Here is a 24,765-nt window from a genome sequence, read left to right on the forward strand (position 1 = left end):
CTGAGGCAAAGAAGGCATTGAGGAGTTCTGCCCTTTCTCTGTCCCCTGTTCGCATTTCACCATCTTCTCTTCTAACTGACCCCACTGTTTCTTTGTTCTTCCTTTTGCTACGGACATACCCATAAAAGCCCTTTTTGTTGCTTTTAACCTCTCTAGCAAGTTCATTCTGTGCTTTAGCTTTTCTGACTTTGTTTCTACATGTGCTGGCTATTTGTTTGAATTCCCCCTTTCTCCATTTTTTGTACATATCCCTTTTAAATCTTAATTCATCTAAAAGTTCTTTAGATAGCCACCCTGGCTTCTTTAGGCACCTTCCATGTTTCCGTCTCATTGGTATTGCCTGAAGTTGTGCTTTTAATATCCCTGCGACGAAAGTCCCTCTCACTTTCAGTCTTATAACTCTGACCTCTCAATTATTAAAAGCACTAATAGGGATTTCTGAGGTAAATCAAACCTCCCCCTTATCCCTCTAGCCTTTCTTTAAACCCTCTGCACTTGTGGGTTTTCAAAAATAAAAGAGAGTCCTCTTCCAGCCTAAACGTGACCAGGTACCTATATAGACTTGGGGCTATAAATGAGACTGTTCCTATGTGCGCTCAGATAAGGGTTTCCCTTCACTAGAAACTCCCTTACTGTAAAGCTAGCCTCCTTCCTGAGGTAACTTTATTATCACTCAGAACCTGTCTCCTCCTCTAGCCCCCCCCTTTCTTGGTGCACTCTCAGCCACAAACTAACCTTTCTCCTCTAAAAGGCAGTTTTGACAGTTTAAAAGAGTTCCCCACCACCTGGGTTCCTGGGTACCTTAGCTGGAAAATGAAATAGACGATTACTAATGTGACACTTTAAAGATGGATATTTATTGGCTTGAATCTTAATGGTTGCTTTCTGGTAACATTGGTACAAACTTAACTTCACAGGTAACGTTCTTGGTAATCAAATAACAGAATACCTATCCACTACTTCAGGGGTTCCCAACAAAATTTTCTCGAGGACCCCTCATTGAGCTGCTATTGTGACAAGGACCCCCATTAATTCCTAATCCTAAAATTAAAAAGTGAGAGCCAAATTAAGAGTCTTTTTAGTTACAACAGAGTACTCCATCAGTATACAGTTAGTTTTAATTTTCAGTTCTTAATGAGATGAGTTAAATCTGTCCTTTGAGTCCATTATTTTCCCACATTTAGCAACAAGCTGAGCCACCTTGTAAGACGCAAGGGTTGCATTTTCATTTACATTTGCACCACAGTGTTTGGCAATTGTTTTACGAGATGTTTTCAACTCTCCTAATTTATTTTTGGAAAAAATTTAATGACGCCGATCCGGCGCGGGGGAAGGGTTCGGCTCCCACGCAGCAGCGGCTGCGGTTTGGGTGGCTTTCTGCTTGTTTGGGGGCAGGGCCGTCTTAAGCCCATCCGGTGCCATGGTGCAAAGGTCCCTCTGGTGCCCGCCCCCCTGTTTCACAGAGTTACTGGCCTTTGGGGGGGATGGGATCCGGACGCGGCAGCCGGACGGGCAGGGTTTTATGAAAAACAAAGAACAAAAAAACCCACCCTTCATATCAGGGCCGGATTTAGGTTTGATGAGGCTCTCACCGCGGCCTGCACTTCCGCCGCCCCGCTGTCCGCTACCCGGCTCAGCTCTGCACCGCTGGCCAGATCCCGCACGGGGAAGGCACCCACCGCTTGCACCCAGCAGCCTCCCACGAAGCCTCCAGTGTGCACCAGGGAACTGGCGAGTGCCGCTGCGCCCAAGCTGCTGCTGCTGCCGAGGCGGACGCCGCCGGGCACCGCTAGCCAGAAGCTAGAGCGACGGGAAGGAGGTGGAGGGTGAGCGAGCAGAGCTTGGAGACCCCGCGACACCCAGGGAGTCACCATGGCCTCGGCGCCTGGGAAGGGAGCGGAGAGGGTGGAGCTGGGGCGGGCGAGGGCGAAGGCCCTGCCGAGCGTGGAGCTCCTTGGCAGGCGGGTTTCGGACGACAGCACCGCCGCCAGTGGCCTCAGGACCCCCTGAGCTGGGAGCGCTTCCCCGCCCCACAGCACGGCCAACAGCAGGAGGAGCAGCCCCAACCGCCGCATCGGCACCTGGAGCGACGCAGCGAGGGCGCGTGGCCATTGAGCTTCCTCTCCTCTCCTTCTCTTGAGGCAGAATCAGTGAGACTCCTGCCTAGAGTGGCAGCAGGCTGCCACTCTAGGCAGGAGTCTCGCTGGTTCTGCAAGAAGAGGAGAGGAAGCTTTTGCCGCCTCACATGAAGCTCCTGGCTGCCGCGTTCAGCCAGACACCAGCCATTTGGTGCCCATTCGGCGCCCCTTCGGCGCCTCTGGGGGCTGATTTGGCGGCGCTGGCACGTTGGCCGACTTTAGGAGCTCCGCGCCAGCATGCCCGCCGCCATCTTGCCTCGCCAGAAGTCCCAGTCTTGCGGACCCCTCTGGCATAGCTCGCGGACCCCTGGGGGTCCGCGGACCACCAGTTGGGAACCACTGCACTACTTCATCTACTCTAAAGTCTACCTTCTCCACAACCACCCAAGCTCCCACACAAAAAAACCCCAACCGCCAACTGACATAACTGTTCCCCTTTTCATTTAAACCCCATGCAGGCCACGCCTCCCATGGAATGTCGCTGCCAGTTAACCAGGAGTCTGGGTTAACCCTTCGTTAGGTCGGTTGCAAAACAAAAACATAACATAACAGTTTCAAATTCGCCACAATCCCCCTTTTAACAAACTCCCAACCATCATGAACTCCATTTCCTTTTAGTATTTCTGTCCATGGGATCTCACCCAGCGTTTCCCTAAGTTTTCTGAAGTCGGCTTTCTTAAAGTCTAGGATTTGAGTCTTAGTATTCTTGGTTGCTCCTTTCCGCTGAATAATAAACTCCAGAAGAGCATGGTCACTCCCACCTAATGATCCTGCCACTTCTACCCCACTAACCAGGTCATCACTATTGGTTAGGACCAGATCTAAAATGGCTGATCCTCTTGTTGCTTCTCCCACTTTCTGGACAATGAAATTGTCTGCAAGGCCAGTGAGGAATCTGTTCGACCTTATGCTCTTGGCTGAGTTTGACATCCAACAAATATCAGGATAGTTGAAATCCCCCATTACTACTATCTCACTTCCTCTTGAATGGTTGGCCATCTGTTCCAGGAAGGCTTCATCTGTGTCCTCAGTTTGGCTTGGGGATCTACAGCAGACATCCCCAAACTTCGGCCCTCCAGATGTTTTGGACTACAATTCCCATCTTCCCTGACCACTGGTCCTGTTAGCTAGGGATCATGGGAATTGTAGGCCAAAACATCTGGAGGGCCGCAGTTTGGGGATGCCTGATCTATAGTAAACTCCCACAATGAGATCACTGTTATTTTTCTCTCCCTTAATTTTGACCCAGATACTCTCAATTTGGCTTTGAAGTTTTAAATCCTGGATCTCTTCACAGGTATACACATCCCTGACATATAACGCTACTCTTCCTCCTTTCCTGTTTGGTCTATTTCTCTGAAATAGATTGTATCCCTCTATTACTACATTCCAATCATGAGACTCATCCCACCAGGTTTCAGTGTTTGCTGAACCATTTAGTTTGCTGTACCAAGAGCTCAAGTTCATCTTGTTTATTTCCCATGCGCTGTGCATTAGTATACATACATTGGAGACCATTGATCATTCCCCCATGTCTCTTATTTAAGGATATTTTCCTCCCACCACTAGGTCTGTGTGCTGTTTGCTCCATTTGGTCCTTGACATTTGGATGATCATCTTCAGCACTTGATAGACTCCTACCTTCAGGACCACTCCCTCCCTCCCCCACATAAGTCAATTTAAAGCCCTCCTGCTGAGGTTCTTGAGTTTCATGGCAAAAACATTCCTCCCAACCTTTGTGAGGTGCAGCCCATCACTTGCCAGAAGTCCATCTTCAAGAAACTGCAGACCGTGATCTAAGAATCCAAACTGTTCATGTTTGCACCATTTGCGAAGCCAGTTGTTCACTTCCCCTATTTTTCCCTCTCTCCCAGCGCCATGTCGTTCAACTGGGAGGACAGATGAGATGACAATTTGTGCATTTAATTGCTTCAACTTCCTGCCCAGAGCCTCAAAATCACTTCTCATCTTCTGGAGGCTATGGCTTGCCGTGTCATTGGTTCCCACATGGACCAAAAGGAAGGGGTATTTGTCAGTGGGTTTTATGATACATAATGAAATGAAATGTTTTTTGAAGAGGACTCTCCCCAAAAGACCAGAAGATTTTCTCTTAGGAATAACTGGATCAGATGGACCAAATCAAAGGAATTTGTTTCCATATGCAACTACGGCAGTGAGAGTACTATGCCCCCAAATGACAGGAGGATGCAGTATCTACGAAAGGGAATGGAAATTGATGGAATATGCTGAATTAGCAAGATTAAAAAGTAAAATCAGAGAACAAGACAAAAGTCTTCAAGGCTGAGTTTTTGGCAAGGTGCTCTTCAGTGGGCTTCTGCTGTTTTCTGCAAGTCTGATATATTGAAAAATTCCAATCTCAACAAATTAAACATATTGGCTGTGTACACAGGTAAACAAATACCTGTGCCCATGCTGACAATGGAGCTCAGCTTTCTGGAATTGAGGGAGGATGGAGAAGTACTAGCTGAGGGGACACACAGTACAAATACACCCCATTAAACATTGAGCACTAGTGTGAATGTGAAACAATGAGAAAGTATTCAGTTGAAAGTGCTTGTGTGGTTGAACATGCACAAAAGTGCAAATGAAAAGAACAGATCTTCAACATAGATGAACTATACAAATTAAGACAACCAAACCCTTTCTATTTGGCTCAGAATTGCTCTTGCACCAAAGAGCTATATTAAAAATAAAAGTTGCCCTTGCAGGTACAGGAGGCAGGAAAGGAAATGGGGAGGAAAGGAAGAGATAGCCTTTCATGCAAGTGTGATTTGGAACAAAACACTCCCTTTTAATTACTTTTGTGTTTTTTGTGCAAGTCTGGTATACTGGAAACTTGTATTTCATTTTTTTAAAAAGTTAAAGATGCACAGCCACAACAGACCTCATGCTTCCAATGACACACTATATATAGGGCAGGTTTGTGCAAATCTGGGATCATAGAATTGTAGAGTTGGAAGGGACCATGAGAGTCATCTAGTCCAGCCCACTGGAGTGCAGGAAATCTTTTGCCCAACATGGACTTTGAACCCACAACCCTGAGATTAAGAGTCGCATGCTCTACTGACTGAGCTTTTCCAGATCTGTGAAATCCATCAGCACATTAACAGTCCAGTGTGTACATAACCTCAGTTACACTAGAAAAAGAAACTGAAAAACACATTGTCTTTGCCTCAATAAACTGTTTCTAATGTGCATTTGAGGTCTTTTGTTTCCTGCTTCCCCATACTGGACCTCTTCCCCCCTTCCCCTTGGCGACCAGGGTGTTTCTCACACAAATCACATGCAAAGCAGGTGAATGTGTCTTGCTTTCCCATCCATTAAAAAAAAAATCCTTCAAGGTCTAAACAAAGCAATCAGAACTGAACTTCTTCCTCACAAGTTCTCTCTCTCTCCACCCCCCCACAGTTGCCTTTTTAGGAGACATTGCCTTGGACGAAGAAGACCTCAAGATGTTCCAGGTGGATCTCACACAGCATACCATTGAGAGAACTGCCACGAACTCCTCAGGTACAGTTGCACATCTCCATACAACAGGGACTCAGACAATGCCCACACAGAGACAAACCTGTGACTTCCGTGTTTCTGGGAGCAAATGAGCAGACCTCTTGTACTGGAACTTGGATAGCACGTCTTGACACACGGCCAGGGGTAGATTCTCAGTACTGGCTTGGATTACTCATCACTTGTACAGTTTTGCTTCAGTTCTCACTTTGCAGTTTTTAGCTATTCTCAGTCTGGTTCTTTAGCTTTTCAAAAATAATAGTAATGTTTACGGTCATTATAACGGTTTCAGAACTGACTGAAAACTCTGTGAACTGGTAATTGCCCATTGAAGTAGGCATCTTGCCTCAGGGTTACTGACTGTTCAAGCGAGGAAGAGGAGGTGATGGACCCCCACCTCCCACCCACATGATGATGATGATGATGCCCTGCCCAACTGGCTGGGTTTTTCCAGCCACTCTGGGCAGCTTACACCCACCAGTTACTGTCAATTATCGTCTGCTAGCTTGCATATTAACATTTTATATTGTTAAGCAAAGGAGTGACTCACCACACTCTCCAAAAACCATTGCAAATTGTTACAGGGCATTTTGTTCATGGTGTGTTGAAGATTCCCCTTCTCCACACCCATGCAGGGAACTTTGGCACACTTCCACAACTGATGCCTTCAGATCTGTTTAGGCCGCATGGTCCCCATGAGTCCTATTGAAAGCAACAAATATATGCACAATGGTCCCAGCCACTTCTACAAAACAGACCCCAGTGGCATAGTGTGTCCTACATGTTGACCCATTAGTAGGCTGCCCTACTGTGTGCATAAAACAGCTGCTGAGTAGGATGACCATATAGGCCTAGCAGGGCCCAGATTAACCCTGCTTATTTGTATTTCAAATTTAACCAGAATTTCTAGATATAGCAGAATTGTAACTGAACTGGACTGTGCAATTTTCATTACGCAGATTATTTCTGAACCATCGTGAAAGAATTTCTAAAGTTTTCTATAGTCTCACCACATGTATTTCAAAAATGTATCTGCTACACTTGCAACAGGTGAGTTGCACAGGATGGAAAATACAGTTTTGTTTTTGTTGTGTTAAAACCTATTTTGCAAATGATATCTAATTCATTTTCTTTTGAGGACAGTCCAGAAAAAAACTTTGCTACTTGATTCTGCTGATTGTGCAAACTAGCCCTTTTTCCAGAAGGCAGAACTCAGGAGGCCTTTCCTGTGAATTCAGTAATTGACAGCTGGGATGTGCTTTGTGATACTCCATTTCTAAACCCGATTTCTGTTTCTTCCATTCTGTAGACTCATTTTGCGAAGTTTTCACTCTAATCTTAGCTAAAGGATTTCCAAAATGAGACTGAATGGAGATGAGGAAAGTCAGTGCAGTAAAGATAAACAAAGTGTTATAGGATTGCATTATATTCATCAGGCTTCTGCTGAAAGTCAAGGGTCAGGAGATCACTGTTAGCTCAGCTGCTGTTACTTTGGGAGAGCCTGGAAGAGGTCCATGGCTAATATTGACAGGATCCAGGTCCATCAGGCACAGGACAAAGGTAACTGGGTTCACATGGGTCTGCCTCTCAGCCATCCTCCAGAACACCCATGTCACTGTCTGCATTTCTTTAGCAGAGAGGGAATGACTGGGAGATTTATTGCCCAGGGTGGTTTTTTAAATGAAATCTCCTTGGCAGTGACATTTGTTTAACTGTGGGATAATCTCCGCAAGAGAAAGGGATGAAAGACTGGAGGATGTTATATAGGCAGCAACATAATTTAATTCCAACAAAATTGCCCACTTAAAACATAGGCTATTCAGGTATTGGGGCTTGTTTTTTAGTTTTGGCCAAATGTGGCACACAGCCCCCCATCACCCAGCCCCACTTTTCACGGCAAAGGGGCAGTGAAAAGGACCTGGTTCATGTTGTGAGGTGTGCAGGGAGGCATTGGGTACTCCTTGCTCATGTGTGGCATGGACTAATCCTAGCTGTGAGTATCTCCTTGTCAGATCACTGGGCCTTTGGGGTAGGATCTCCTGCCAGGTCACAGGCTTTCTATAGGCTGTGGCGGCAGCTTGACTGATAGAGAGCATTCCAGACAATTTGGAGATAAAGATCTTGGCATAAATCCTTGCACTTCTTCTGCTCTTGCATTAACAAACCCAGCCAAAGCTTGGGGGTGGAGCTGCTTTTTCACAGTCAAATATGCATTGCATCTGAATAAACTCGCCATGTCTTGCAGCTGCCTTAATACCCTTAATACCATCCACTAGAAAAAGATGCAATGGCCTGCTTTCTTTACATGACAGCAGGCAAAACAGTTTAAGAATAGCAACCAACCTGCCACCTCGGTTTTCCATGGCTGTTCTCCTGAAGACCACAGTAAATACCTAACCTACAAAAATGGGAAAGGGCTTTATAAGACAGACCAAGGAGTCAGCATTTTTGGACAAAGAGTGGTTTAAGAAAATGCATAGGATTCAATTTGTGTGGTAAGAGTTGTGATGTCCCTAGCTATCTGATAAATTACTGAGAGACTTGGTGGTGGTGGTGGCAGAAGCAGGGATAATCAAGAAGCTTTGGGCAAGGATTGACTTCCCTGCCTTTCTGTCCCAGAGGGACTGGGCAGTGAAAGGCCTCCCTAGCAGTGGCTGGTTGAGCAGAGGAAACAGAAAACCCTAAGAGAACAGGCAGGAGCCTGTCGGGCAAACCAGATGTGGCACCATTCAAGCTTGTTTACATAAAGAGCAGGTGTGGGGACCCCATTTTGGATTGTGACCCTGGTGAAGAGATGGGCTTTAATTCTCCCTCGCACCTCTGCAGTGCCAGCTTGAACCTGAGCCCCTAAACCTGCTATTTGCATTTGAAAGAAAGCTTCCATTGGCAATGGGGCCTTTGCTCCTGGTCCAAATTGCAGGGAGGAAGGGCAGCAGGGAACTCAGATCTAACCACACTGGGGGCTACTTGTTAAAGCCTTGGGGTTGAGAAAGCTTGCTTGCTGTGTACTCAAAAAACAAAACTCTCCACTCAGTTGGTAAATAGTGGCACATCTTGTCTTGCGCCCTGAAAACAAATTTGGAAAAAGGAGTGTCCCAGCAGAATGAGGAGAAAGCAAAAAGCGGGATTCCGAGGGGGATAAGGAGAAGTAGGAGAGAAAATTAACTCGGAGGGGAAAACGGAAGTTCACTGATTGATATGAAACAATCTTTAATCTAGTATCGCATCCTACCTTGGCAGGCAGCAGGGGCCTTTAGACACATGAAAAATGGCATTAGACTATTGGTTGATAAGGAATCTGGTGCCAGCTCCAAGTTTCAGTGGGCCCTTTGGCAAGACACTCTCCAGGACCCCCACCATGACACCCCCCCAGTGGGTCTAGTTACTCTTTGCCATTAGCTGCAGTGCTTGCTGGTCCTCATCTTCCTCATCACTGTTTGCCAGACAGAGAACCAATGAGCAAGCAAGTGGCATCATCTACTGTCTGCACGCATCACATTTTTTCTGGGCCAGAGGGAAAGGAGGGTGAACAAGTGGTGAGAGGGCCAGTGGTTTCTTTCACTCAACAGGACTTACATCGTGGTTAACTGAGATCTGCATCTTAAGAGAAGCATTAGCAAAGCAGTTCAATGCACTTAAAACCCAGGCAGCCATTGAGACTTCCGGTTTGGTTTGCCATGGTTGGTTTGCTGTTGATTACATCTCTGCCGTTTCACACGGGATGTTTTGAGGATGAGATGGGAGTAACCATCCTCCCAACCCCCCCCAAGGCCAGGGGGGCAGCTTCACCCACAGATCACTCAACACGTGCCCCCAATCCAGTAGGAATGAGGGGGCAGGGGCGCTGGGTGGGAAACACTGTGTGTCTCTTTGGCAACTCTCCAAAGTCGCTGCCATGAGCGAGCGAACCCCTGCTTTTTAAGATGATAATTCGGACTTAATTAATGGGCATGCTCTGTGTGAGTTGTTAACTGTGTGGAAAAGATTTATGAATTTGCAATCAATTCTGATGGACTGTTAAGAGTGAAAGGTGGGAACTGAGGCTTCTAGCTAAAGTACAGGCTTATCTGTTATGGTATGAGACGAAACGGAAAGGTATGGACATATGCCTGAAACAATTGGCAGAAAGCCAGATTTCCTCCATTTTGGGACGTGTTGTATTGGATAACAACTGGCATGAAGAAGCGAAAGTGAAAGACACGGAAGAAAATAAACACCCACACAGAAACATACTCTTTTGATAGAACTCACTTGCTGGACAAACTCAGAGGCTGTGAAAACGAATGAAGGATTAACATCAGATTGATTTATGGGAACCACCTGGACTAATTAAGAAAGCAGCACAAATGTGAGATGATAGCAATCCTCCAACCTCAGAGCATGGGAAGTCAAACAAAGATCTATGATTTGGCTTAATATTTGGACTGTTTGATTATTTTATGATTCAGAATGTCTTTAGTGTGGACTTTATTGGATTGTTAAATTGAAAAACTTAATTAAAAAAATAAAACCCAGGCAGCTATTTGGGAGGAATGGGGAGGTCACTCAAGCTTATCTTTCTCTTGGGGCTTGAGTGCCAATTCTGCCCTGAAGTCAATGAACGAAAGTTGGGTTAGGGATTCTCCCTGCACGAAATGGGAAAGAGCTGTGCTCATGAACCTCTTTCTTGTCTCCATCAAAGGGAACAGTTCAAACAGCACCAGTATGCGACCAGGGAGGCAGCAGAGGAGGCGATGGAAGCAGGGGCGGGGGCAACCTCGAAGCCGCCGGGCTGCCACATCCCGCCTTGAGCGGGTGTGGCCGGATGGAGTCATTCCTTATGTGATCAGCGGAAATTTCAGTGGTAAGTTTTACACACTGTGAAACTGATTCTCCCCTAAAATGCAGAGATGCAGAAGAGCAAACTGCTAGGCCTACAGCATGATTCCAGTGAGGCAGAGATATTGTGGAGAGATTGCCAGATTGCTCTGCACTGCATCTTTTGTGAAGCCTACTATTCCGCCTGAAACAAAACATGAAAAATAGACTAACTGGCTTCTCTTACATTTCAGGAGAGAACCTCGTACTACTCTCAGGTTAATGCTCATATACCAAGACATACTCCACCAGCCTTCCCTAACCTGGTACCATCCAGATGTTTGGAACTATAACTCCTGTCAGTTCCAGCCAGCTGGGGGCACCACCCTAGGAAAGGCTGTACTAGACTTAAGAGCTATGTCATATGACGATGGCCCCCTTTAGAGAGTTAGGCTTTCAAACACAGAGGGGCTGTTTTTTCACAGTCTGCTTTTGTATATTGCAGTTTGTGGTTGTGATAAAAACCTCTGTGTGATAGCAGATACTATGTGCAAGTGGACATGTTTTTCAAATCCATGCACAACTGTGTTATTTACTCCCCTCCTCTCAATTACTTAATAGTAGCAGTAGTGGTAGTAGTAGTAGTAGTAATTTGTGCACTTTTTCGAAAGAGAGGGGCTGGGAACTGATGGGTTGATATACTGATATAAGGAGGTATACAGGTACCGTATATTCCGGCGTATAAGACGATCCCCAACTTTTCCAGTTAAAATATAGAGTTTGGGATATACTCGCCGTATAAGAAATACAACCCGGCATGTAAGACGACCCCCCGACTTTTGAGAAGATTTTCCTGGGTTAAAAAGTAGTCTTATATGCAGGAATATACTGTATATTGGTATACAGAGGCACCTAAACTTCCTATTTTGCCTATGGTATTTCATTCATAGACAAGTTAAACATGTTGAAGGGGAGTGCATAGCTGTCAAGTTCTCCCTTTTTGTAAGGGAAATTCCCTTATGCTGAATAGGCTTCCTCGCGAGCAAAAGGAAAACCTGACATCTATGGGAGTCACCCAATAGGTGGGGCTGGAGAAAGTACCCTCTGTGTACACATATAGGCAGCTTGAGAAGAGCAGTCTTGGTACAAAATGGATTATAACTGTCCTATCAGAATGTGCTTTTGATCGATCAAGTAGCGTGGAATGAGGATGACTTGGGGATTATGTTGTGTGTGCACAAGAAGACACCTGAACTCAGCACTCAGCACTTATTAGCATGCAGTGTGTACATGCCACTACAAAGGAATATGCAAGGGAAATCCCCTGTGTCTGAATTCTAGTAGAAATGCCACATACTGTACTGTACTTCAGTCTGTAGATCCCATGTCAATCTGTATTCAGATATCTGATTATCTTAATGATTTAGGTAATTGAGATTGCATTAAAATAAATAATTGCCACATACCTTAACTGAGTAATCAATTCTCAACAAACTGGATTAGTAAGAATGTGCCCGTGCTAGTCTCTGAGAACCACACCCTCCATTCTTGCCAGAAACCCTACAATGTTATGTGCTGTAGGGGAAAGAATGCTGCTAGTAGGAGAGGCTTTGCAGAGCATATGGACCCTTCTCCCAGTTTCCCCTCCTCCAGGAACTCAGTGTGCTGCATATTGAATGCAAAAAAAAAAAAAAACCAGCAGGCCTAACTCCAGAAATGGGGGTTCTCCAGAATGAGCCTTTAAGGGCACCTCTGAGTACTGCTCCTGCATGGGACAAATTCTGCTTCATTCTCCCTTAGAAGGCCTTGCCTGTTCTCTTTCCACTCATTGCCCAGCTCTTTGCATCTTAGAAATCATGGAACCCTGACCATCACTCCTCTCCAAGCTGAACCACCGAAAGGGAAAGGAGGCGAGATAGGTGAGGCCATCTGAGGCAGCTTGGGGCTGCAACAGACCCTTACCTGTCTAGACCACTCTCAAACTTGGGTCTCCAGCTGTTGTTGGACTACAGACTCAGCTAGACTGGTAAAGAAAAAGTGATTTATATGCATTGTATGTTTGATATAAGATTGTGCCACCAGATGGTGACATGGAGTCCTGTTCTCTACCTCTTTAACGCTTCTTTGATGTGTCTAGATCCAGCCTACATCTCCCATCATCCCTGACCACTGGTCCTGCTAGCTAGGGATGATGGGAATTGTAATCTAACAACACCTGGAGTCCCAGGCTTGAGAAACAGTGATCTAGGTTCTAGGTTCAAGTCTGGGCATCATGTGGAGCAGCTTCACTGAGGGCTGTTGCTCTGTTTTGGTTCCCTGTTAGTTATAACCCAATTGCCTCATCTCCTTAGTGATCTGAACAAAAAGTACTTGGATGTTCTGTTGCTAAATTTCAGGTTGTGAAGTAAGGCATTTATTGTCCAGTTTTGACCAGCCTTGGAAGCTCTTATGCCTTGGAAGCTCATCCTCCGTTTAAGTCAGGCCTGCAAGCTAGTGAGAGTGAAGATGAGTTCGGAGTTTTCATCAGCCACTTTCATACCAACAGAGTAGCTACCAAGCCAAGATGGATAAAAAATGATTTAAAACAATGGTGACAGCAGCAACATGCCAATCAATACCATCGGATCTAAAATAACTGAATCATAAATTTTGAAATTAAAGCCATCTATGAATATTTAACACCAAGTTCCACATGAAAACGCAATGCATTAGGGACAAGAGAAAACTCCCTCCATGCTGTGCTCCACTACCAAGACGGACACCTCTCTGCACTGGGCCAAATTCAACTCATTTTTTATTCACTTGTCTTAGGCTTTCTTTAAAAACAAAAACAAAAAACTAGATACAGACAAATTTAGATTTCCATATACTTAGAATCTCTGAAAACTGGATTGTGATCATTTTTCTAGCTTCTAAGGTTAAGCATCATATGTGGCAACCAGCAGGGCAAACTCCAAAATTAGGGGTTCTCTGGCAAATAGGTCATATATTTTATATTTGTTTTTATTAGTAGCTCCCTTCTGGACTCAGAAATTAGCAAGCCATCACTGACACTCACATCCAGGTTATGCCATCTGCATCTCAACAGAGAAGCATCTGCAGGGCCTACGCAGACGACTTTTTATGTTCTGCAATGTGTGCAGTTCTGAAATTATTAATATTTATGGCTCTGCCAACAAACAGCATGGGCATCTCGTGGGGAACATGGCTAAGTCCCCACTGAGACCTGCCCCCTCTATTCCTGAGTCTGGTGATGACCTTGTCCTTTCCTGTTCAGATGCTAGAGAGCAGTCCTGAGTTCTACTCCCCTCTGGTTAAGACCGGCACTTCCTCCTACAGCGCCATTGCAATTGTTATATGCTGTCTCATATATTCCACATGCTCATCTTGACAATTGTTCAATTGCTCACACAGCTCAGAGTGAGGACTATAGACATCTTCCCTCTCTAGTCAGCTTTGGGCCTCTCTCTATTTCCTGTAGGCAGCCAACGAGCCGTCTTTCGGCAGGCCATGCGCCACTGGGAGAAGCACACCTGTGTCACCTTCTTGGAACGGAATGATGAAGACAGCTACATTGTGTTTACCTATAGACCTTGTGGGTAAGCCAAATACAGAACTTCTCAACGTGTGATGGGATTTCAGGGTGGGGAATCTTTGATTTTCTGGATGACACTGGACTCCCAACTCTCAGAATGCCTGACTATTGGCCCTGTTAGCTGAGGCTGATGGGAACTGGAACTTGACAAAGGGGGGCAGAGGCAAAGGAAAGGACAGAGGGAACTCTAAAAATTCCCTGAACAATAATCTCAAACCTCTTAACGCTCCAGTATGGATTAGCATAGCTGCCAAGTTCTCCCTTTTTTTAAGGGAAATTCCCTTATGCTGAATAGGCTTCTCGTGAGAAAAGGGAAAACTTGGCAGCTATGGGATTAGTTAGATTAGGGGTCAAAGACAGTTCATTGCTCACTTGACACTGCCTCCTGTGTGGGCAGTATAGACACAGCCATCTCTTCTAGGAAACACAACTTCTTGAGAGAACCTCCTCTCCATGCCTGCCCAACATTTTCTAAGGCCGAAACAAAGATTAAATTGGCTTGCGGGTGGAAGGGAAAAAACTCTGGAGTTCTTCTTTATCCTGATATGCATGTACTGTAAATGGCCCTGGATTTTGTCCTGGGATAAACAATGTTAAGACTCTTGCCTCTGATATTTTAGAATGAAGGCCCTGTAAATTGGGGCTTTCCAGTGAGCCCAATAGAAGTACATAACTGAAGCCACCTCTTTTGCAGGTGGAGCGCTACCCTATCATTGGGCGTAGGAATGACCTCTGAGTGAGCATCAGTTTCCAATGACTTCCTCTGTTCCGCCACCAAGCTTCCTGCTTCACCTGGCAGTGGTCTGGGAGCAGAAGGCGCTGGTGGCAGAACAGGGGCACTTCTCTGGCATCCATTTGGCCTCGGCCAGCAGAAGGGGACAAGAGCAAGTTGGAACTTGGATTGCCCTATAAATCATTAGACATATGCTAATAAATTACGCAAATAAGAGAAATGCTAAGATGGAAGGATTCGGCTTTTTGTGGTCCAGAGTTTTGATTACATTGATACATTATTTTTATTTATGTTTTACTGTGTTTTTCAGGCAGAATACATGTTGGGCTAGTTATGCTCCAGAATTAACTGTAGGTCATAGCACAGCTAGGCATGGCAGGCGAATAGTTTTCTCTGTGGTGAATTGACAAGCAGCCACCACACCATAAATGGCATCTGAATGCACCTATGGTCGCAATCAGCCTTCCCCAACCTGGTGCCCTCCAGATGTTTTAGACTACAGATCACATCATTTCTTAACATTGGCCATGCTGGTTAGGGCAGATGGAGGTTGGAATCCAAGAGCATCTGGAGAATACCAGGTTAGAGAATGCTGGTCTAAGTGACTTTTGCATTCCTTGAGCCACTCTGTTCTCCATACAGTGGTCAAGCTCTGTCATGAAGTCAATGTCACTCACTACATAATTTATTAAGCACATGTACTTGAGTGTGGCCAAACATACAAAATGCAAAGAAAGATACTGTTAAAGTATGGGTTTAGCTCTAATGCTCAAACATCCTTTGAAGACAGGTCCATCTGTGGGCTTGTACATTTTACAGTGCATTGGCTGGGTTCATTGGTTGGTTTAGCATTATTCAAAGGAGCTCCTTATGCATAGCTGGGAGTACTTCTCCTGAATTTGTTTTTGCTGTAAAAGAATCCTGACAAATGATGGTTAGTTAAACAAACCAGATTCATAAACCATGTTTTGAAGGCAGCTTGTTTTGAAGCTAACCATTGCTTGGTTGTAAGACAGAATCCCTGGTTCACACTAAGGTGAAGTTCTTTGAAAGTGAACTGAGCCTGGCAGAAGTCCTCCTTGCAGCAAGAGGAGAGAGGTCACATGTGGTCTTGATGCTTCACTCCCCCTTTTGGGAACTAGTCCATGTAGCCCTAAAAGAATGTTACTTGCGAATGTGGCCTTTGATTGAATTTTAGGAGGTCTCCTAAGGCAATAAAAAAATTGTTCTGTGGATAATATCTTAGTCCAGGCCAGAAAATGGAACAGACTTTAATTTGAACGCAGGTTGCAAAAGAGAAAGAGAATTCTCTTTCTGTAAACCACTTTGAGGGTTGTTGTTGTTTTACCATCAAAGTAGTATATAATTTTTAATAAATACATAAAGTAGTTACACGTAAACACCTGGATCACATTTTCTGTCCAAATGTGACCTCATTACTTAAACCATCAGCAAGCATTAGTTACTGCTGGGTTTGAAAAAAATGGAAGCGTGCTCTGAGGTTAGGGTCTTGTATTTGAGGATGAAGATGACCAGTGTTTAACTTACAGGCACTTTTTAAAGAAGGAAGTCTTCAAGAGAGTGTTGCAAAGGTTCCAGAAAGGCAGGGGTGCTGCCAGACACAGCCTCACTGACTTCTTAACCTTTTAAAAGGCTGCCTTTCTCCCACCTGTCAAAACTTCATGGATTTGCAACATGTTGCTTTCTCTCATTTTCTTGTTCTGTACCCTATCTACCATAAAAGAGGATGTAGGCTGGAGGGAGTTTATTGCCTCAGGGCCATCTCTTTCTTGCCTGCCTGCTGCCAGTTGATGCCTGTTTCCAGAGCCCTTGGAGAGATGTGCCAGGCCTCAAGTTGTTTGCTATTGCTTTGCTGCCAGCCCTTTTTAGAAATGGACAAGATCCAGTCAGGCATAGCTACTTCTTCCTACAGCAGTGTTCAAGGGTTCTTAGCCATGCGCACCTGGGGATCTTCTGAAGTCACATGGATCTTTCCCTTGTCCAGTTCTTCCTTCTCCTGGGAAGGGGGTGGGGGTGGGGAAAGGAGTTTGATTTTACCTTCTAATGACCCTTCTCCTTCTCATGGTGGAAAAAGTGAAGAGGTTTGTGCTTGTGTTTCCTGCTGAGATGTTCTTGGCATATTTGCAAGTGAATTTGGCACTCTCTTGTTCTCCTCACAGGTGCTGTTCCTATGTGGGGCGCAGAGGAGGAGGACCACAGGCCATCTCCATTGGGAAAAACTGTGACAAGTTTGGCATTGTGGTGCATGAGCTGGGCCATGTCATTGGTTTCTGGCATGAGCACACACGCCCAGACAGAGATGAGCACGTGTCCATTATCCGTGAAAACATCCAGCCAGGTAAAAGTACCCCTTTTCTCCCTGTTCTAGTCTTCTAGAGCATGAGCATGAGCAGTCCGGCATAGGATGCTTGTCTGGTGGAACATGGGAGTTCTGTCCTTAGTCCCACTGTTCTTTCTTCATCCATTCGCCACTCACCTTGCCATCTGACCAGCGTTCTTCTCTGCTGCTTTCTTGCCCCATATTGTCCTCATATATACAGTATATACTGTATCTACCTATGCACTGCTTACATATTCTCCTTCTGAGAGCACTCTGCCCAGCACATTGGAAAAAGTTAGAAAATGGCAGAGCCCGGGACAAGCTGGCAAATGTGTACCTCAAATTTCACTGCTGAACTTGTGCAGAGTCAAAAACAGTGAAGCATATAGCTGAGTCAGCATCACTGAGCAGCCTAAGCCAAGGCAGTTCTGTGTGAGCAGGAGACTTGGGAGATGCTAATACATGAGAGAGAGATATTTGCTCCATGGCCAGCTTAGCCTAGTCTGCTTTTCTCATGCTTCTACCTCCTGCTGTTTCCGCAGGGCAGGAGTATAACTTCTTGAAGATGGAGTATGAAGAGGTGGAGTCTTTGGGAGAGACGTACGATTTTGACAGCATAATGCACTATGCCAGGAACACCTTCTCCAAGTGAGAGTCCAAGATGCTATTACTTCTTACATTCATTCAGCCCATATGCATTGACACACAGGCGCAGGCGCACCTGGCTCTTCTTTCAGGTGAAGGCCACACCCTGGGGGAAAGGTTTCCTGGTTTCATTCGCAAGCCTGAGAGGGATTTTAAAGACCCACTTGGTCTGGGCATCAGAAGTTAATACCTAAGTCAACCCCTTTCATCAAGAGTAGGAAATCTATATCTGAACCATTCTCAGGAGTGACTCCAGTTGTTTGGGGGCCTAAAGTTAGTCCTTGTTCTGATGGCTCCTATCTGCCCCCCCCCGGCTACTCTTTCCTCTAATTGATGTCCCCAAGAACAGCCATTTGCCAGCTCTAGTGTGGATTTGCCATGTCTTGCCCCCTCAAATTTTGCAGGGGCTCCACATGTGTAATCTTCCAGGTTTTCTTAGTGCTGCTTTCTTTCTTTTTCTTACCATAGAAAGTTTGTCTCTTTTGAGATGGATGGAAGAGTACCACATTCTCCACAGGTGTAGCTGCCCCTAATAGAACTCTACTGTTTTGTTTTGTTTTTTAAAAAGGAGGTGTTTTTTCTTTTAACGCCAGTACTGTACTTGGCAGGTGAACCTCTCACAGCTCAACACACATTCACCATAAACTTTTTGGGTGGACACCATTTTATAATCTCTCTTTTAAAAAAAATCAATCTCTACATTATCATTAAAATGCTTTTCTGGCTATATTAAAAAAATATTAGTGAAACACTGCTTAAGCGAAAGAGGGTTATGGTGCTGTAACATATAATGCTAATTTTTATATATATATAAAAAGAGGAGAATCCTTCCTGGTCACAACTTCCTGAAATCTCCACCCCCAAATAACTGCTCAGGGGAACAGCATATTCCTGCTCTCCCCCCCCCCCAGCAGCTGTGTGATATCCACTGGTGTGAAGCAGGACTAGCAGGAGGATCATACCAAAGAAGTTCAGGGTCCCCAGTAGTGTAGAAAGTCAGTTGCAGCGGAAGAACAATGATGATGAGTGCTAGAAGCCCCGTGTCTGGAAGCAGCTGCAGTCAGCTGCCTTGCCTGGTTGCAATGATTTTTCATCTTGTGTTCATGTAACTTTCAAAAAAGAAACATGCTGGCGCACATTGCAGTATATGAAGGTGTGGGGTGAGGTGGTCCTCCCACAAGATTTCGCTCTATCGGTTTCTTTTGACAACGAAAGCTTTTGAGATTGGTTCAGGTAATAAACAAACAAACAAACAAGGCATTTTTGGATGAAAGCCAGTTGACTTTTTGTGGTGAGGAAAGCGACAGGAAAATGCACCAGAAAGTGGGGGGTCACACTTGCTTAACCTGCCATTGTCTAACCTCTCCATAAGCTTTGTGCAAACAAATCGGGATGAATGTTCAGTAAACAGATTGTCTGGAAGCAACCTGGGTTGAACTGTGAGGGGACCAAGAGTGGGTGGTCTGGCCTCTGAACCAGGTGGCCTCCTTGAATGACCTCCCACAGGAAGAGAGATCTAGCTCTAGCCTCCTTCCAGTGAGTCTTGGCTAGACCACTTTAGACTGCAGGTGGAAGCTCATGTGACTGAATGCAAGAAAAACCCCACCCCAGAGAAAACCTGGTATTAAGGAGAAAGACTCTAGCCTAGCCTTCTCCCTGACAAACTTGTTTTCTGTGTGCAGGGGGGAAATAGAATTGAGGTGAAATCCTACCTGCAGCCGAAAGCAGAGGTCCAGGCAAAGGGAAGGTTTGCTGCCTCACTGAGAAATGGGCCTCTTTCTGACTCCAGTTAAAATTGGGAATTGACATCATATTATAGATATATATATGTTGGTGATATGCACGCTATTTTGTTGTTTAGCTCTCTGAAAAGCATTCCTTCCTCTGTTGCAAAAACTGGGGTGTGCATTCATTCTTTAGTATGTAGTTCTTTTAAAAAAATAAACAAATAAATAAATGTTAGAATCAGAAGCAGGGTTGCCTACTTGATGGGGCTGAGGCCTCTACAGCCCCCCCATGTCTGCTGGGATGGGGCTCAGCCCCTCCCCCATCTTGAGGGGGCAGGTGGTCACCCTGGGCTGCGGAGCATTTCCCCGGGCCAGGCAGTCTGGCCGGTGAACGTTGCCTTGGAAGGAGGCCTGCTTGGCCTCTCTTGATGGGACAGCCATCAAGCACACAACACGTCAGCCCCCAGGTCAGTGCCTGTCATCAGAAGTATAATGATTCACTCCTTGTGGCAAGGCTACCCCTCCCCTTCCATTATTCGAGAAGAGGATTTTGTGCTTCTGGCGGAGAATTGATCCTTTGGCCCTATAAAGTTTATAGCATGGCCCATGGTTGTTGTAGTCCTACACAACATCTGGAAGACCACAGGTTTCCCACCCTTGCTTTAAAACATCAGGGAAGGCCTCTAGCTTTTCTTTTCTTTTCTTTTTTAAGTCATAGGATTAGTGAATTACCATTTTCTCCCAGAGCAGGGTATGGCACCACAGACAAGATTGTGTCTCTCCCCCCCCCCCCCCCGTGCACACTCTGCACATAGTTGCTGGTTTACAAGGAGAATTATAAGGATTGGCGATAATGGTGGCCAGAGGGGAGGGAAGTGTGAAATGGGAGAAGCGGAAGAAGGAAGCAGGCTGACAGGAGAGGAAGAGGTGCAGGTGATGGTGATGGTGACACAGCCTGCAGCGTAGTGTTGTCTATGATGGGATTACTCAGAAGGAAGGCCATATGACAAGATTGTTAATCCCATCCTCCCTCTCTCTCTCTCTCTCTCTCTCTCTCTCTCTCTCTCTCTCTCTCTCTCTCTCTCTCTGCGCCAGGAGACCACTTTCATTCACCCTTTGTCTCTTTTCTTTGAGGCCATAGGAAGGGGAGTCCATGTGCAAGCTGCCAGGCATGCATGGAACCCTGATGTTCTGTTCTCTCCTAGTCTGGCTTCTGAATAGCACCACAGTAGGTCTTTCTAAGTCCAGGCGCAACCAGACACAGAAAAAACTGCTGAATGGGCTCCTGCATGTGCCCAGGCGAGAGCTGGAGAGCTTGGGAGAGAAAGAAACAGCTGCCTCATTATGTGGCAGGGAATGCACTGGTGCCAGAGGGCATGTGGAGGGACTGGGGGACAAGCAGCAGGGGAGGGGGGTGCTGTCAGGGGTAATGAAGAGGAAAAACTGTTGACTCAGCCACTCTGCCTTGACACACTTTAAAACGGGGATATTCCACCGCGGATCCCTGAGGAACCCCTGCTTTGCATCTTGCGTACCGTCTGGTGCCAGAGGGTCATCCTGGAGCAGCTACTGAACAAGTTCATGCTTTGCCGTAGAGGAAGGCTTGTCACGTGATGGTCCCAAGGCCAACACCAAGGCCCCTGTCAAAGAAACAGCCCTGGCAGGCTCCTAATGAGGCCTGGCAGCAGGGAGGCAGAATCCAGATTTCTCTAAGAATCAGGAGCAGGGTCAAATGTTTGCCTTAGGAAAGGCGGAAGGAGGCAGTCTACGCACAAGTGAAATGCCTGCAGCTCCCTCTGCCTCCCTCTCAGGCTTGGACCACTTCTGCCTGTTTTTCTGTGCATTGATGTCCACGTGGCTGTGCTTTTGCGCAAGTAAATGCCAGTTGTGTTTTTGATAAGTAAAATTGTGGGGAAAAGAGAGGATAATTGTGAAAAAGAGAGGATATTTCCCTCTCAGGACCCCAGGCTGAAAGTGAGCAGCCTGCTGTGCAGAATATCAGCTGTCTGGCATTAGCCTCCTGTCAGTTTGTGAATTGGGGGTAGGAAGGGTTAGTACCGTATAGGTCAGACAGCTTGATGGGCATGGACTTGGGGAATTGTATCAGGCATTAGCAGGGACGATCCTTTGTCCTCCAGGTTAACTTGAAACCATCCTCAGTAGGGAAACCTCGGTGGTACCTCGGTTTTTGAACATCTCTGTTGATGAACATTTCGGTTTTCGAACGCCGTAAACCTGGAAGTAAATGCTTCGGTTTTCAAACAGAAAATGCGGCTTCCACTAAGTGCAAGATCCTGCGGCCTAGCTGTCGGCTTTTGAGTTTTCGGTTTTTGAACATTTCAGAACTCAAACGGTCTTCCGGAACAGTTTACGTTTGAAAGCCAAGGTACCACTGTACTGCAAACAGAGCGTTGCAGTGGCCAGGGATGCTGGGAGTTGTAGTCCAACCACATCTGCAAAGCCTCCAGGCTCCCTGCCCCTGTTCCAGGCAGAGCTTGAGGGCGTTGCGGTGAAACATTTGCCTGGGGAGTCTAAATAATTCCACAGTTGGAAATACTATTGCAGGATTAGAGCTGGCAAGACCCAGGTTCAAATCTCAACTTAGCCATGAAGCCTACTGAGGCGGCCTCAGTTGACCTTTCTCAGCCTATTCTACCTCACGGGATTGTTGTGGAGATTATAAAGCCCACTGACCACTACTCCTTCCTTCTTATTCATGTGGGTACAAATAATGCTGCCATCACAGCCTTCAACGTATAACAAGGGACTCTGGGCTGAAGAGCCTTGGGGCACAGGTGGTATTTTTACCACTCCTTCCTATTGAAGGTCGTGACCCAGAAAGAGAGGAAAATACCGGAGAGGAACCACTGGCTGTGCAGGTTTGGCTTCTTGGATCATGGTCTCCACCAGTGCTATTTTTCTAGCAAAAGAGGTGCTGGAACTCACCACGAACACCTCCCTTGTTCTCTTAGAATGGCAATGGCACCTACCTGAGAGGTGCTGGAACCCACCTGAGAGATGCAGGAACTGAGTTCCTGTGAGTCCCCCCTGAAAAAAGCCTGGTCTCTGCTTCCTCGAAGAAGGACTTCTGACAAGAAATGGGCTATGCCTCATAGCAGTTGGCAAGAATGTGTTTGATAAGAGTCTCACGAACCTCATCAGCAGAGCTTTAAACTAGATCCTGAGGGGGAGGGAAAAACTTTACAGATGACAGAAAAGCACCTGGCACTGGGGATAATAGTTTCATTGAAGCACAGGAAAGTGAGGTGGTATTCTAAAGGGTACCACCTGCTAAAGGGTAAAAAACTACAAGAAGGAAGCATCTGCAGGGAATGACTCCTGGTTTCAGTTGTCTCTACACAAATATGCAGAGTATGGGAAACAAGCAAGTCGAAATGCAGCTTTTAATAGAGGATGGCAAATATGACCTAGTAGGCATTACTGAAACCTGATGGGATGAGACCCATAAGTAGGATGTGGGAATTCCTGTTCAAAAGGAATAGACCAAACCGGAAGGGAGGAGAAGTAGCATTAGCTATATGTAAATGATGTGTATACTTGTGAAGAAATCCATGACCTGGAGCATGGAAAGCAGATTGAAAATATATGGGTAAAAATTGTAGAAGAGAAGAACAACAGTGACCTTGCTGTGGGGGGTCTGCTATAGATCACCAAGCCAGACTGAAAACTTGGATGATATAGTAGTCATAGGAGACTTCAATCTCCATGATATCTGTTGGAACTCAAACTCTGCCAGGAATATAAGGTAAAGGTAAAGGGGCCCCTGACCATCAGGTCCAGTCGTGTCCAACTCTGGGGTTGCAGCGCTCATCTCGCTTTATAGGCCGAGGGAGCCGGCGTTTGTCCACAGACAGCTTCCGAGTCATGTGGCCAGCATGACTGAGCCACTTCTGGCGAATCAGAGCTGCGCACGGAAACGCTGTTTACCTTCCCGCCGGAGCGGTCCCTATTTATCTAGTTGCACTTTGGTGTGCTTTCGAACTGCTAGGTGGGCAGGAGCTGCGACCGAGCAACGGGAGCTCACCCCGTTGCAGGGATTCGAACCGCCGTCCTACTGATCAGCAAGCCCTAGACTCTGTGGCTTAACCCACAGCGCCACCTGGGTCCAGGAATGTTGTTGTTGTTGTTTAGTCGTTTTGTTGTTGTTTAGTCGTTTAGTCGTGTCCGACTCTTCGTGACCCCATGGACCATAGCACGCCAGGCACTCCTGTCTTGCACTGCCTCCCGCAGTTTGGTCAAACTCATGTTCGTAGCTTCGAGAACACTGTCCAACCATCTTGTCCTCTGACGTCCCCTTCTCCTAGTGCCCTCAATCTTTCCCAACATCAGGGTCTTTTCCAAGGATTCTTCTCTTCTCATGAGGTGGCCAAAGTATTGGAGCCTCAGCTTCACGATCTGTCCTTCCAGGGAGCACTCAGGGCTGATTTCCTTAAGAATGGATAGGTTTGATCTTCTTGCAGTCCATGGGACTCTCAAGAGTCTCCTCCAGCACCATAATTCAAAAGCATCAATTCTTCGGCGATCAGCCTTCTTTATGGTCCAGCTCTCACTTCCATACATCACTACTGGGAAAACCATAGCTTTAACTATACGGACCTTTGTCGGCAAGGTGATGTCTCTGCTTTTTAAGATGCTATCTAGGTTTGTCATTGCTTTCCTCCCAAGAAGCAGGCGTCTTTTAATTTCGTGACTGCTGTCACCATCTGCAGTGATCAAGGAGCCCAAGAAGGTAAAATCTCTCACTGCCTCCATTTCTTCCCCTTCTATTTTAGTCGTTTAGTCCTGTCCAACTCTTCGTGACCCCATGGACCATAGCACGCCAGGCACTCCTGTCTTGCACTACCTCCCGCAGTTTGGTCAAACTCATGGTCGTAGCTTCGAGAACACTGTCCAACCATCTTGTCCTCTGTCGTCCCCTTCTCCTAGTGCCCTCCATCTTTCCCAACATCAGGGTCTTTTCCAAGGATTCTTCTCTTCTCATGAGGTGGCCAAAGTATTGGAGCCTCAGCTTCACGATCTGTCCTTCCAGGGAGCACTCAGGGCTGATTTCCTTAAGAATGGATAGGTTTGATCTTCTTGCAGTCCATGGGACTCTCAAGAGTCTCCTCCAGCACCATAATTCAAAAGCATCAATTCTTCGGCGATCAGCCTTCTTTATGGTCCAGCTCTCACTTCCATACATCACTACTGGGAAAACCATAGCTTTAACTATACGGACCTTTGTCGGCAAGGTGATGTCTCTG

At 46.1% G+C, this 24,765-nt stretch overlaps 1 protein-coding gene across 3 annotated transcripts in view; it reads left to right on the forward strand.

Moving 5' to 3' along the window:
- BMP1 (bone morphogenetic protein 1) overlaps positions 1-24,765 on the forward strand; it is a 132,500-nt gene that overhangs the window by 49,356 nt on the left and 58,379 nt on the right. For 2 of the 3 annotated variants that reach the window (XM_035138994.3, XM_035138993.3), the window contains 5 exons: positions 5,568-5,669; positions 10,345-10,506; positions 13,942-14,059; positions 16,969-17,147; positions 17,672-17,777. In XM_035138994.3, the coding sequence (XP_034994885.1) occupies positions 5,568-5,669; positions 10,345-10,506; positions 13,942-14,059; positions 16,969-17,147; positions 17,672-17,777 (667 nt within the window). Of the gene's footprint in view, positions 1-5,567; positions 5,670-6,622; positions 6,714-10,344; positions 10,507-13,941; positions 14,060-16,968; positions 17,148-17,671; positions 17,778-24,765 lie in introns of those variants that run through there. The other variant, XM_088657724.1, reaches the window with a different exon arrangement.

This window comes from Zootoca vivipara, chromosome 14 (assembly GCF_965207765.1).
Source record: "Zootoca vivipara chromosome 14, rZooViv2.hap1.1, whole genome shotgun sequence".
NCBI lineage: Eukaryota > Metazoa > Chordata > Lepidosauria > Squamata > Lacertidae > Zootoca > Zootoca vivipara.